Here is a 15085-nt window from a genome sequence, read left to right as displayed (position 1 = left end):
GGAAGAGACACGTTATTTGAAGTCGCCTGTCTTCTACATTAAAGAAATGACAACAGTTGAGTTAATGGTTGACGGTTATTTAGCCAAAACGGTTAACTCGAAGGTTAACGTGGCGGCAGAAAACTGTTCTAGATGTAAGGGATGAAAAATTTAATGCACCTTAATATTTTTCTGACCTTCTTTCTTTAGCGCCCTTTGCTCAAAATTATTCAAGTTGACAAATGTTACACCCGTATTACTGACAGATCTGCGCTGGCTATCAATTTTAATCTGTGTAAATTTGTATCGTTTTTTTTTTTCATCGCCGAACGCAGGCATACGTGCCTTCTTTGTAACAGCCTGTATCGTCATGTCATCAAATGTTCAATTGAACCGAAAAAAACATAGGCGTCTGCTATAGTGAGAAGTCCTAATTGGTCTAAATGGGTGTTGACATATTCTTGATACTGCACATAGTGAACGGTCCCTAAATGACCATATGGGCGATCAGGAGGTAGAATAAGGCACCTCACCTTTTCCTCCCTTGTCTCGAAGTGCATTTTCGAAGCACGCCCATTTGCTCTAGGGTCCCCCGTGGGACCAAAGGATCCATTATTCCTACCGTGTAATAATTGGTATGTTAACTGGTGCCCCCTGGTTTTCCTTTTCCCTGTTCTCACGATAACCTCTTTCACAAATCTCGTTTTACGTAGAACAAAGATAAAAAGTCAGAATTGTAAACGAATTACAGTCCAGACGAATTACAGCAGGCGTCGTCATCCCCGTTAGAGCAGTGAAGGTGAGATTTCGGTTCCATTTACCGGGAGTGCAAAGATGTCCATTCTCATCGAGACGTTTTGTAATAGATATAATTTCACAAACAATTATCGAACGATGTTTGCCATAAATAAAATGTCGGACATTATGTTTAGAATACACCTCGTGTTTTGTTCTGAACTTGAATTCTATTTCCGAGAGTCTCCATCTTGTTTTCCTATTGGCTGACATTGAAACCTGCTGCAGTTGGAATTTATGTAGCAGCGAAAAATACCGATGTCCCCGTCTCTTTCCCAAGGAGCGCTGAGTCGTTGCATAGAAACGCCATTTCTTGGACGCGTGTTCCAGTGCACAAGCAGAAGCAGACAATAAGCAGTGCTTGTGATTCGAACATTCTGGAGAAAATACGTGCGCTGATTCGGCTTACAGAGACAGGGCTAAAAGACGAGAAAAAAGTTCAAGAGCAATCTACCAGCTGTCATATTTAGGCTAAACGGGTAGTGTGAACTTTTGGAAGAATTCTATCGTGTATTACGGCGCGTTCTTTGACCAAGAAATGCAGAGCCTAACAGAAGGGGAGACATGTAGTGCACACTTAATCTCCGTACGGCAGTGTCAGTTGCCCCCGTCTCCCATCACGGATCGCGTGCGTGCCACTTGATCAGTCAGCGCCAACCCTTTTATCGCTTCCTTCTGAACCTCACACATATTCATTGGCATGCAGTAGTTACCATTTCATATACGTATAGAGCCAAGCTTCAGTCAATGTGGTGAGAAATTGGCTGGGTGGCTTAAGCAGAGCGCTCTGATTGGGCAGCGAAGAGCCCCGGTGATATGAATAGTATTGATGTCATCCTCCCATCTCAAAGTATCTACAGCAGAGCAGTAAATCCTTCCAGCTCACTCTCACATAGCGCTTTGGCGTCACACAATCCGTACCAAATCAGTACCGGGTATACCGCCAGCAAATTACGGCCTTCAAGAGACATTGCCGTGATTATTCGCTCAGAAGACCGACAATATACGTTAGGCCGTCTAGAGAACTAGCCCTGACCGCTATCCTGCTAAAATCGTAGCGGACCGTTCAGAGCTACGAAAGGAGTTAAAATAGTTAAGAGAATAAACATCGTGGCTTCAACCAGGATAGAAAATAGAAGGAGACAGCACTTCTGTTAAGAATGTCTGGCGATGTTTCATACCTAAGGTGTGAATGAGTACAGATGTAGCCGGATTGGCCATTGAGGGTAAATATTTAAAGACGACACTATAGACTGCTTGTCTGCTCTGAAAGCGAAAATGTGACTATCTCGTTATACTCTTCGCTTGTTTCCTTTCTTTAAATTTTCTATCAGCTTTTCTCACCCCTCATCCATTTTCAACACTACTGACACGTTTGCGCATGCGCAAAGCGTACTTTGATGCCTCATGCGTGGATTACCGAAACTTCTTGGCATGTAGGTAACGCACACTTTTCGCAGTCTGAACGCCTTGTCTTATCTCTGACCCTATTAATTTCTTTTCAGCTCAGGTACTCTCCTCTTGCTTCATAAACTTTTCAAGAAAATTTTGCATAATTCCAGAAATTATCACATTTGAATCCAAATTATAATCTTATTGCAATGTAGGGCGAACTTTCGATGTTCCGGAGACCTGTTAGAATTTTTACCCCGATTTCTAACATCACAGTCATTGACCAATAGAGGTCGTACTATGATTATTTTTTCACGCCCCCGGATTTCATCGCTGACCAGCCGTAAAACGATTTCACCTCACTAAGTTCGCGAGGAAGGGGCAGAGGGGAAGGTTTAAGTGTGTGAAATTCATTTGCCGTGCAATAGGTTTTCTGAGGATGATAGCAATAATGGTGAGTCTACGGTAAAAGGAAAAACACCATGGTGTGCACAATTCAGGCCACATAGAAAAAAAAAAAAACAAGGTGTCTCACTTGGGTAACATGGCGAGACGAACAGCAACAGGGCCACTGTTGTGAAGGCAACTGCAAGTAAAGATAAAAATTTCGATTATATATAAGCATGAGGAGATAGAGTTCGACGATTTTATTTGGCTCTATCTAACTAAAGTTGGTGCAGCGTCGCAGGTACTTTATATAAACTTGGAGCAGCGCTTGATTTTTCACGTAAACATAAATGCATTCCCTTCAAAGCAGCATGTGTAGGTCCAAAGAAGTTCAATATTTCTGCAACATAGACAACCAACAGTCTACAGGCATGTGCGCAAATTCTTAGAGAGGTGAAATGGAGGAAAATTGAAAGACGTAAAGCGAAATTAAAGCCCGCAAATGCAACTGAATCAAGAGCGGACAGTGAAGCAGCATGATGCGAAGAGCCCGCTGCGCATGAGCGGTAAGTGTATGCAGCCCTGTTCCTTACCACCTAGCTGAATGCAGGGTCGCCTACCTTCGCCTGTGAAATACCTTCAGCGGCCGGAGAAGAGAACAGCACTGCTCAGTCACATTGCTTCGTCAGACGAGTGTAACCGAGTTAGTGCCATTTTCAATATGTTAAATGGGAAGGAGGCATAGATCTGGCAATGGTGAAAATCCGCGGACGAAAAAACGTAGCAGAGAGGCATAGAACCAGATAATGCGGGGCAAAGGTTTTTTATGCAGCGATGGACGGTCCCAAGAGATTTTAACTTCATATGTTTGGTCATCCAGCATGGATGCATTTTTAGCGAGTGCAAAAAAACCTAGGCAGACGAAAAACCTACCCAACATAAACAACGGAAGGATGTTCCATAAGAATCATATTGTGTTTACACAGCGCATACCAGGCATTAACAGCTGTATTTCTATTCAATGGCTGTCACGAAGCGAAAGTCGGCATTTTTTTTCGCAGAAACCGCGCCTCATGAAATATTACAAGATTTCATTCAAGACTGCGTACGAGCTTGAAATGCGAAATCCTGTCTCTCTTCTTGTAAAGAAGCGGAGCAGCTTGCGTCATCGATTGGACAAAGTTCAGGGAATTGGCAGCGCCGGAACTCGGAGTCGACGCATCAAATTGTGAGTATAATTGGACTAAAGGGCTCATTCAAACAAAGAACCGTTTCACTCGTAAACTCGCGACCACCGAAGACACCCCGGCAGTAGACAACTACCTCCTACACTTGTGGGAAGGCAGGAGATCTCTTATTGAGAGATGAAAAAAAAAACACAACCGTAAGCTTTAAATGAGAATTTCCCAGCTAACCAAACAGGCGGAAGCATACGCGTAGTCTCTAGCAAAAACCAACTGGATATCCAGATGTGATTCCCTCCGAGGTACCCTCAGCACGAAAAGTACATGTAACCTTCTCAATTGTGACCTAATAAATTCAAAGGCGAACAGAGCAGGAACTTGAGGAGGGTACTCAATGACTTCAATGGCACGGACAAACAGCTCGCCGACGAACTAAAGGAGAAATACTTATGTACGACAGCAGACGAAGATCAGGAATTTTTAGCATACATTGCAGAGAAAACCGTACGATTAGATGCATAATTCACTGTCGAGGAAATCAAAATGAGTATGGGACGAGGAACGACACCGGGAGATGACCAGATAAGTCTACCTTCTGGCCAACCTCAACAATCAAACTGTTGAATATTTTACTACCCGCATTAATGACTGCTGGGAAGTGTTACCGAAGGACTGGAAAACATCCATAATAACGTTCATCCGTAAGCCCGGTAAAAACATAAACACAAAAATTTTAAGACCAATCTCTCTCACGTCCTGCGCCGGCAAGCTCATGGAGACGGCAGTGAGGCAAAGGCTGTCTGACAATTTGGAAGAGCACGAGCTGCTGACGCCCTCCATGCTCGGCTTCCGGCCATATTTATCAGCACAGGATGCATTGCTTCAAATCAAAAGGGAAGACATTGATCCCCATTTCGGCAATTCACGAGACAGAGCTATCCTGGGTCTGTACCTGAAGGGGGCCTTTGACTACGTTAAACACAGTAAAATGTTGAAAACTTTAAACGCCACCATTTGCGGCGAGAAAACGTTTAGCTGCATAAACACTTCTTAGAAAATCGGAAATCTTATATCAGATTGGGATATAGCATAATATATATATATATATATATATATATATATATATATATATATATATATATATATATATATATATATATATATATATATATATATATATATTTATTATTATTCTATACTGTCACGTTATGGTGACAAGGCTGGTGACAACAAAAGAGGACACAGGCGTGATAGTACGGAAATTAACTCTTTATTGGGCTGACTTGCGCCCTCACAAGAACTAAACAACTCGGCGGTGGTGATAGCAACAAACGTGCTCGTCGATCGTCGAAAAAAGAATGCCCGTCGCACTCGTCAACGCTCAATTTAAATACTGCTCAGAACTACGTAGATAGCGTCGCAAACTGTTACTAGCACACCTGGAACATTGTAGAAACATACGCGAGTGGTCGGAAAATATTCGAGGCAGATCTCGGCGCATCTTGCGCGACAACGAAACTGATAAAGGTGCTTCTCGCGACATCGAGCATTAACAAACAAAGAATACAGAATTGATATGCATGCCAGAATAAGAGTAATATGCCCGCGTGCCGACGGCTGCTAAAAAACAACAAATACAGTTTTGAAGGTTTCGCGGCAATATATATATATATATATATATATATATATATATATATATATATATATATATATATATATTATTGTGAATTAATATTATTAAAAATTCTGACCCATCGATATGGGAACCCGAGGAATGCCTCGAAGAGCTATTCTCTCTCCGTTGCACTTTAACGTTGGCCTCATAGGCCTCCCAGAAAGGCTCAATGCCGTGGCTGACGTATGCCAAGCCATCAATACCGACAACCATCTGGTCGTCATGGGGCAACTTAGGGCAGATAGGGGGGCCCCTCCATTAGGCTGCCTCGGTAGTAGAAAACTACATTCGGGAGTGGGGTCCGATGGGCGCTCCGAATAAACCAGGACTTTTGCACATTGCAACCCATAAAGACCTACGACAAAACACACTTTTACGTTTACGGCATTGCGATATCAGAGGTGAACACACTTCGAGTATTGGGTTTACAAATTGATAACCGGGGTAACACTGCCACGGCGCTGAAAAAATTAGTCCACTTGCGAACAAATTATTATGATGATAGGCAGGATATCCGGAAAGCACGGTGTACTTCTTGAACAAGAAACCGTTCATCTGGTTCAGGCGTTCATCATCAATCGTGTTGTGTACGTGGCGCCCTACCTCAAGCTAAAGAAGAGCGTCCGGGGGAACCCCCGACACGATGATACGGGCGGCGGTTAAAAAGGCTCAAGGGCCCCCCGCTAGAGCGTCTACGGAGCTCCTGCTCCACCTTGGGATCTATAATACAATAGGAGAACTTATTGAGGCCCACTGAACAAGACAAATTTCTAGGCTGTCGGTGACCAGCACCGGTAGGCAAGTCCTCCGGACCACTTCCAGCTTGGGCTTCTCCGCACTACTGAAAATGGAGTGGACATCTCGGAAGTGTGGAAAAATACTCTGACGGTTAAGCCGATCCACAAAAACAGGAATTGGGAGTATAATCAGGGGAGGCGTGAAGCCAGGGCTAAATTGATGCAATATAACTATGGCAGTAAGACAGGCACATATTGCGTAGATGCAGCGGGTTCAACCGAGACCGCATCGGCACCATTGCGGTTGTGCTGAAGGAAGGCAGGTGAATGGGTTCTCGGTAAAAACTAACGACGCGCTAATATTGGAGGAAGGGGCGATTGCATTAGCCGCCCCCCCCACTCCGACGCAGCGTACATAATGTCGGACTCGAAACAGGTCTGCCGAAATTACGTGCGGGGTAGGATAGCGCCACTCGCCTGCAGAGTATTATTGGCACATACGACCAGTTCAGATTCGGCTAGTAGAAAAGACATTATATGAGTGCCCGGTAACCAGGGGGTGGCGAGAAACGAGACCGCTCCCGCTGAGCTAAAGTGTTCTAGAATGGAGAAGTGTGCCGTCTTCAGCGCGCGGCAATAGCGGCAATGGGAACGAGGCGGTCGCCGGAGCGATGAAAAGCGTAGGTGGCGCTGTCAGTCGCACGAGCGCATCGGAAGCGCGCACACCGCAGAGGAAACATTCGGGGCGTCTGCTTCTGCGGTTCGTGTGTTGCGTTGCTTCCGTTGCATCGCGTTGCTTCCCTATCGCACTATTACACGTTGTTGATGGCAATCACAGTTCCAGTCCATCTCGTTGAGCTTTCAACCTCCCTCCCTCCCTCTTCCTGAAAAACCTATTTTAACGCGGTAGCGTTAAGGAGCTCGTGTCGCAGAAAAGCCGGTGTCGTCGGCGTCGTTGGCCGTGAGCGATAAATCCCGGCATGCACTTCATAAATAAAAAGCAACTTCCAAGATGGCCTGGGTGGGAATCGAACCAGGGTCTCCGGAGTGTGAGACGGAGACGCCACCACTCAGCCACGAGTTCGATGCTTGGAAGCGGTACAAAAGCGCTTCTAGTGAATGCGGTGTTGCCTTAGAAACGTGCCGTAGAACGTTATACTGCGGTGTATATCGGTAATTATGAGCATGTTACTTACAGAAGTCGCAGTTACACGAGTAGCGAAGTACGTTTCCGCTACATTTCTTCTGCGCTCTGCGCACATGCAAAGCCATCTTGCGGCAAACACAGAAGAACCCCTCCTCGCAATGTGCGGTGCTGCCCCGACACGTGGCGCGCCACTCGCCCCTGACGCTATCGCGTTCCACTCTTGACGGCGAAGCTTAAGCGTCCTCCAAATTTTTTCTTCGTTTTCTTCTTGCTCATTGCGCGCTCTTTATATCGTCTTTCCCATTCGAGCCCTTCCATTCTTGAGATACTCTCCCTCCGCAAGGTACGGGAATCACGTTAGCCGTACAAGCGAGGAATTCACCAAGCTTTCAAGTGCGATTGATGAGCTTGACCACTTGGTTGACAAGGGAAGGCACGTCGCTACTTTAAATGCCCTTCCTCCAGATGATCACGTGTACAGGTCACTAGGCACAGTTCAAGCAGTCTCATAGCTCATGTTGCAGTATATCTGGCTCAAAGGTTCATGAGCAAATCAAAATTCAATACTTGGCCTTCGAATCTCATTTCGAGCAAATCGCGCGGGGCAAAAAAAAGAAAATAAATTCATTTTAAACTTCGACCGCGGAGGTCTTTATCCGTCTGCGGAGCTTAGCTCATAAATACGCTGAAAATCTTTTACGTTTTTTTTTCACTTCAGGGAAGATTGATGCATATAGCATATTCGTGAATTTTCGATGCTTTTGCAAAGCGCAGATGTTTCCAAGCTTGATCATCCTACCCATGACAGAGAAGTGACGCTTCGGATAGTGAAGTTCTACATCCTCAAGTGATTCTGTTTTTACAAACTTACAAAACCAAGAGCAGGGCTCCAAAGAAAAGCAGATAAAGTACTTGAAGCTGAAGAGATGTAAATTATCTCGTTCGAAGGCTCTATTTAACGACTCCGCCGATGTTTTGTGTATTTTCAAATTTAGCAGCTTAATTAATTCATGTCCTCGTAGTTGATGACATTTTCGTGTAGCTCCGATATGTTTTATATATTGGTATATATCTGCAACTATTTATTTATATTCACTTAAGTAGGGAATTGTTTATCCTGCTGGTTTTTTAGCTCGTCCGCTGTGTGGTTTCGTGCATTTATATAAGCTCGCGCGGATCTTTTTGTATAGAGCTGTCTATTCATGTGTATCCGATGACATTGAAAAAGTATTCAACAACCCGTGGCATAATTTCTACCTCCAAGCAATCTTTCCATACTCTATAAGTGAGGCAAACAAAGCACGCTAGCCTAGCCTAAAACACCCTCCATTGCGCTTTCAGCCCGCACAAGCATCGATGGAAGACTTCAGTCTAGCCCGCATAAACCGGCGCATTCGATAATAATTTTTTTTATCATAGAAATAAGCTAGGCATTCGTCATTGGACTTCCCGTTAACGTTCGAGAAATAAAGTACCCAATACGTTCAGAAAATCTCTTACTACTGCTAGTCAGTTGATCGGCAATCTGTATCTGACATTGGCTGTGCGTGTCTTGCCGCTTATACACATATTCCCCGACGACTGCCACTTTTATAGAAAACTTGTTCTTTTATTCATGCACATAATCGTTTTAATATGTTTATTTAAGCGCATGGGAGCTCAAGCGACGCAATTTATTTTTGAGCGCCTTCAGTGTCCGAAGAACTAGCGTCGACGGAGGCGGTTCACGCAGTTGTCTGCTCAGCGCTCATGCGCTCGTTTTACACACGGTGCCTTCTCGTGTCGCCCGAAGTGGTCATCGCTGAAACGACTAGCTCGCCGGTAGCAGACGGCACTCTTCGTAATTCTAGAACACTATACCCGAGCGTTCCAACCCCGGGGTTCTGCTCAATCTTCCGGTTCTACCGCGGCAACCATACCAATCCCGCTCATAACGTATGTGGAGGTTACAAATCATTTACGCCTCTGCAGGAGGGCACTCCCAGGACCTGTCGAAGGTCTCTGCAGATCTGAGGAGTGCCAACTTATACGGCTCCAAACCAGGTGTTTTCTAAATCCCGCCATACTAAAACACGTCGACTCGACATTCACGGGTAGGTGAAAATTCCGTGGGTAGTATGCTGACCTATACCACATGGTGTGGGCCTGCCAGCGAAACACAAATATAAAAGTTATAAGACAGCCAACCAGGGAGGGCTGGGAGGCGACCCTGTTCAGCTCGGGCTTGGAGGCCCAGAGTGTCCTGGTCCAGAGAGCTCGGGCTGCGGTGGTGGCCAATGTTGTTCCAGAGCAGGGTCTGCCACCCAGCGCCATAACCATAGGAACCTCCCTCTCGCAAATCATTTCAGTGCCAATAAATGGTTTCTTCTCCTCCTCAAAAGGAACAGGTAAGGGGCAGTAATTTGCAAATAATTCTTAATGATGACGATCATATTGGTTCTATATGCATTTCCCATTTCCCAAATAGCAGTGTCTGCTGTGCGGATGTCTAACGCACAGCCATGCGGATTGCTGCAACAGTCACGTGGGCCGGGAGGAACGATTGGAGAAACGCAAAAAAGAAAATCGCGGCTTCCGATGCACTTTACGCGGCCAACTTTGGAAAGGCTGTCGCCACCAGTTGAAATGCGCAAAATGTAGCGGCAGTCATGCCTTATCGGTATGCGACCCTAACTGGAAACCGAACAAAGAGGAGGAGATATGAACGGCGGTGCAACAAGGACACAAACAAGAAAGAGACACCACATGAGCATGTGGTGTCTCTTTCTTGTTTGCGTCCTTGTTGCACCACCGTTCATCATGCACCACTTCGCCCCTCAGGCTGTTATTCTAAAGAGGAGTTCGCTACAAATTTTGTATGTCAGCAGCTTGCACGCGAGCAGCCGCAATTTCATGACCCGTAAAATTCTGCGAACTTGCCGGCTTTGGGTTGCTGGTGAAAGTCGATGCGGCTACATTCGAGGCGTATTGGAGGGTGGCAGTCATCGTAGTTTTATTAGTGAGGACCTATGAAAGTTTTTGGACCTCAAAGAAAGCGGCCAAACATCTCTCCAACTGAGCACATTCAGGACAGCCACCTCTGCAACTAGAATATATCGTCTTGCAGAGGTTCGTCGTCGCAGCATGTACTATGACAAGGAATACTTAATCGGAGTCATTAAAGTTTCTTTCATGTGTACAAACTTAGTTGAACTGCCTGTGGAAAATGAGTTTGTCAAGATTATAGAGCATGTACTAGCGACGTCTATAATACAACCTCCATGTTCTCGGTATTTCCACAAGTGAAACATCCTGGGGAGTCAAATGGTACAATTAGGTATACCGTAATAACCCCGATGATTTGCTGATCCCCGAGGCCCATTGGCCATTTTGGCAAAATATTGATATTCAAGCCTTCGAGCCCTCGCACACCTAAAAAACCCCTAGGACCTCGCAATTTGCGAAATAAAGCCCCCCCAATGTGGGGATAGCCGAATTAATCCTCCCTATTTTACACTCACACAAGATCGAAGGATTCGGAACATAAAAATTGGTGGTAGCTTAGCTTGGTTAAGCTTTGATATCAGAAGCGAAAAGCTTCGGCGATGCCACGGTTTAGCTTGTGGTTCTATGGCGTAGTTGTGGCTTATCTTGTTGTTCACTGTTGCACCTTATAGATATTCCATGGCTTATCATCACGATGAAACATTGATTACAGCCGTACATAACATAAGATTAAACTTTATGCGCAGAAGCGCGCGGCACCGTCTAAAGGTCAACCAGCGGAGTCGCGGCGGCGGTTGGGGCGGCAGCGGCGGCTCCGACCACCTGCGACGTCACGTGGTTTGCGCATGCGCAGCTGTGGCTTTTTTTAACGACGGAGCACACGCGAGATTCGGAGTTGACTAGCCTAGTGAAGCTTTTCACTTCAAAATGCATTCGTTTGTCTGCAGTGAATGAGCCAAGAGGTTGTCCCGCATATGCAGCGCCGATTCTATTATCGGAAGATCAAAATTGCTAATGTTCCTCACCTTTAGAGAATAGTAGAATATTGTTTTATCCTGGAAGATAACATTCCATACTTCAGTTCAGTGTATCTGTTAGACGGGTACAGTAGATGCAAAAAATAATTTTTTAACTTTTGCAATTTTTTTCTTTGGTCCCTGATAAATAACCTATCACATTTTTTTTTATTATGAGTTTGAGGTGCTGAGAGAAAGGGTGATGACTCGGCGTATCACGGTTAGCGCCTCCGAAGGGAAAGCCATGCTAAGATGCTGGAGCAATGATGCATAATTGCGCAGAATTCCACGCGGAACACAAAATAACTTCGTTTGCCTTTTAGACGGATATTCCGAGCAGCTGGCTGCGCTCCATAAGGCGCCGTTTTTGGCCCTAGTAGTATCAAATGAAAACTAGGGTTTGCGAGATCTCTTTCATTGAAGCGCATGGCTTTAGGCACTGATAAAAACAATTGCGCGTTTAACAACGCAAAATATGCCGGTACTTAAGTGACTGGGCACGTGTCCCAAAGACCCCGTGTCAAGTAACATTTACAGCATTCGTTAGGCGCCATTCATCCTCGTGCCTCTTGAATGGAGGTCCCCAAATTCACTAAAAAGACAAAAAAGTACTTGTAGCAAATTTTATGAAAAAGAGGCCCGCAGGGGTAATTCAGTGGTTAGGACACTCGACTGCTGTGCCCAAGGATTCTGGATCGAATCTCAACCACGGCGGCCCGCTTTTGGATGAGGGAAAGAAGCAAGGCGCCCGTGTGCTCTGCGATATCAGTGCACGTTAAATATCCCCAGGTGGCCGAAATTTCCGAAGTCCTCCACTACGGCGTCTCTCATAGCCTGAGTCGCTTTTGGACGTTAAAAGTTTTAAACCAAACCGTAAACCATCATCATCATAAGCCTGACTATACCCACTGCAGGGCGAAGGCCTCTCTAATATTTCTCCAATTACCCCGGTTCTGTGCTAGCTCCATCCACTTGACCCCTGCTAACTTCTTAACCTCATCCGCCCACCTAACTTTCTGCCGCCCCTGCTACCCTTTCCTTCCCTTGGAATCCAGTTAACAACCCTAAGCGACCATCGGTTATCCTCTCTTCACATTTAGATGCTCTGCCCATGACCTTTTCTTCTTCTTGATTTCCACTAGAATATCAGTAACTTGAGTTATTTCTCTGACCCACTCTGCACGCTTCCTATCTCTTAATGTTAACCCTACCATTTTTCGTAACATAGCCCTCTGGGTTGTCCTCAACTTAAGTAGAACTCTCTTGGTTAGCCTCCACGTTTCAGCCCCATAGGTGAGTACAGGTAAACCGTAAACCAGACCTGCCATTTTGTGCCCTCTGGGTTGTCCTCAACTTAAGTAGAACTCTCTTGGTTAGCCTCCACGTTTCAGCCCCATAGGTGATTACAGGCAAACCGTAAACCAGACCTGCCTTTTTGGGCCCTCTGGGTTGTCCTCAACTTAAGTAGAACTCTCTTGGTTAGCCTCCACGTTTCAGCCCCATAGGTGAGTACAGGTAAACCATAAACCAGACCTGCCATTTTGTGCCCTCTGGGTTGTCCTCAACTTAAGTAGAACTCTCTTGGTTAGCCTCCACGTTTCAGCCCCATAGGTGAGTATAGGTAAACCATAAACCAGACCTGCCATTTTGTGAAAAAGTCGCAAATTCGCTATGGGAGCAGCTCTGTACGCAGTGCCTCGTAGAAATGAGCTATTCACGGCAATCTCAAACGTGCATCGCGAAGAGCTATTTATGCACCCCGCCAGGTAAGTAAAAGCTTTGGCCAGCTTCACGAGCCGGCTTCACATCCTGACTTGTTTCCAACTAAAACCAACTAAAAGGACTCGTCTCCAGTAGGCACACGTTATTTGCGTGAGTGAAAAGAGCCATCGTCCTTTCATTTGAGACAACTTCGTACATACGTCAGCTACTCTTAAAGGCAAGGCGCTGGAGATGCTGACCTCTCTCATCTCCAAGTCTATAATTTTTTTTTCTTTCGTAGATAAGTGACAGGCATTTATTCACCTTTGTACCTTTCCGCCGGCTCCTTCCTTGCTATATTACAGTAGCGACCGTCCAAACTTTTGCAGATTCGAGACTTGATACGCGGGTCTCAGTGCGTCACGCAGATCTTGACTTAAGGGCAGAATACTTCACAGAATACTTTAAGGGAGGCATTGTAAGGCATAGTGAAGTTGTATCTAGCACCTGACTGATTGGGCATATTGGAACGTTAAAATCATGGAAGGAACTTTAGCCGTGTTACCCCAGTCAAATATGGCTAATGGGCCTTGTGTAATATTGTATATTTTAATTGAAATAAATAAAACGGTCGTGGCTTTAAGACGCTCGGCTACTGAACCGGAGTTCCCGGCTTCGAACCTGATCGCAGTTTCGATGCAGGCGAAATGAAAAGGTGTGCTTTGAAGTGTCAATGTCCCCGGTTGGTCGAAATTACTCCTTAGGCGTCCACTATGGCCCTTCATTTTTATTTCACTTCCACTGCCTCCCTTCGGTTACGGCACGGCTTTGGTGTCCGTTGAAATGTGCGACCGATTCGACGCATCTCCTTCCCTAAAAACTAGTTTTTATTTGCATGTTTAAGAATCGAGCGCATTCCGCTTTTCCTTTTAATAAAGAATGGGAGGGTGTGTTTGAGGAATGGGCCATTTCGGTTGATTTTTTTTTTGTTAATAAAATTTATTACCTATTATCTCCTATAATTTTTAATGCTCCCATTTTGTATGTTTAATAATGTTTCAGCTACTGACCTGGGAGGAGCTTAATTTTCTCAATGCGTCCTGCCCGACAGTATGAATATGAGGCCCCTTCTCTAACTGGTTCGAGCTCATCCAGACTCTCCATGCGGTTGAGAGTGAATGACAAAATGTGGTAAGGAGCAACTAGCCGTGCGTTAAGTAAATGGTCTAGGCCTACATAGGGGTCAGGGCAAGTATGCCAGGTTTGGGTGGCAATGGGAAAACACAGGGCGTGGCTGTGTAAAAGGTTAGTTGAATTTTATAGTCTGTGCTCAGTGATAGTGGTTTTAGCAGTCCTAGATGAGAAGGTTGTTAGAACTGATGCTTGGGCGAGTTGGTATGCCATTTTCTGAAGAACAGCGCGACTTGAACAAGGACGGAAGGAAGACAACACGCTGTTGTCTTCCTTCCGTCCTTGTTCAAGTCGCGCTGTTCTTCAGAAACGTAGATGAGAAGGTTAGTGTTTGAAGGGGCCTCAGTGATGTCGTGATACGGAGTGCTTGTGTTGCGGTTCTACGGAAGGTTATCTCCTACGGGGTTAGCCAGGGGACCGCAGGCGAACAGTGTGTAATGTGAGGTGAGGAGGATGGGTTCGAGAATAAAGCGGAAGAATAAAGCGGCCGGAAGGCCAAATCCGCATATGTGCGCAGAGTAAAATATGCGTTCGGGGGGGGGGGGGGGGGTTAAGTCTCGTGGTGAGGCTTGAAGGGCTTGATAGTTCGAAAATTCAGCATGACAAATGGTAATTGCATAAGTATGAGAAGCCATGGGTGCCATATTGAAATGTACATTTTTGGATGCAGTCGGTTCGGTAGAGAGAAGGCGCTGAAGGTTTTCGAACAGGACATCCATGTTTGATCCCACTGAGAGAGCGAGAGAGACAGAATGTTTATAAGTAAAAAAAAATAGTCATTATAGAGATCTCGTGGTTGGTCCTCATTCCAGGGCTCTCGCGGCGTTTGCTGCCAGGCTAGCCAGTTCAACAAGCCAAAGCTGGCATTCGGATTCCTTGCTGAACAGCGCAGCCTC

The 15085-nt window shown here is 45.5% G+C and overlaps 1 protein-coding gene across 1 annotated transcript in view; it reads right to left on the bottom strand.

Annotated features, from left to right (window-relative positions):
• Window positions 1–15085, bottom strand: part of LOC146183861 (complement factor B-like) — a 202918-nt gene that overhangs the window by 186530 nt on the left and 1303 nt on the right. The window contains exon 2 of the mRNA XM_084609203.1: window positions 2702–2752. Within this exon, the coding sequence (XP_084465329.1) occupies window positions 2702–2752 (51 nt within the window). The remainder of the gene's footprint in view (window positions 1–2701; window positions 2753–15085) is intronic.

The sequence above is a fragment of the Amblyomma maculatum genome, chromosome 7 (genome assembly GCF_055883805.1).
Source record: "Amblyomma maculatum isolate TAMU_Amacu chromosome 7, ASM5588380v1, whole genome shotgun sequence".
Classification (NCBI taxonomy): domain Eukaryota; kingdom Metazoa; phylum Arthropoda; class Arachnida; order Ixodida; family Ixodidae; genus Amblyomma; species Amblyomma maculatum.
Note: the sequence above shows the minus strand (reverse complement) of the source record. Positions and strands in the feature narration are given on the sequence as shown.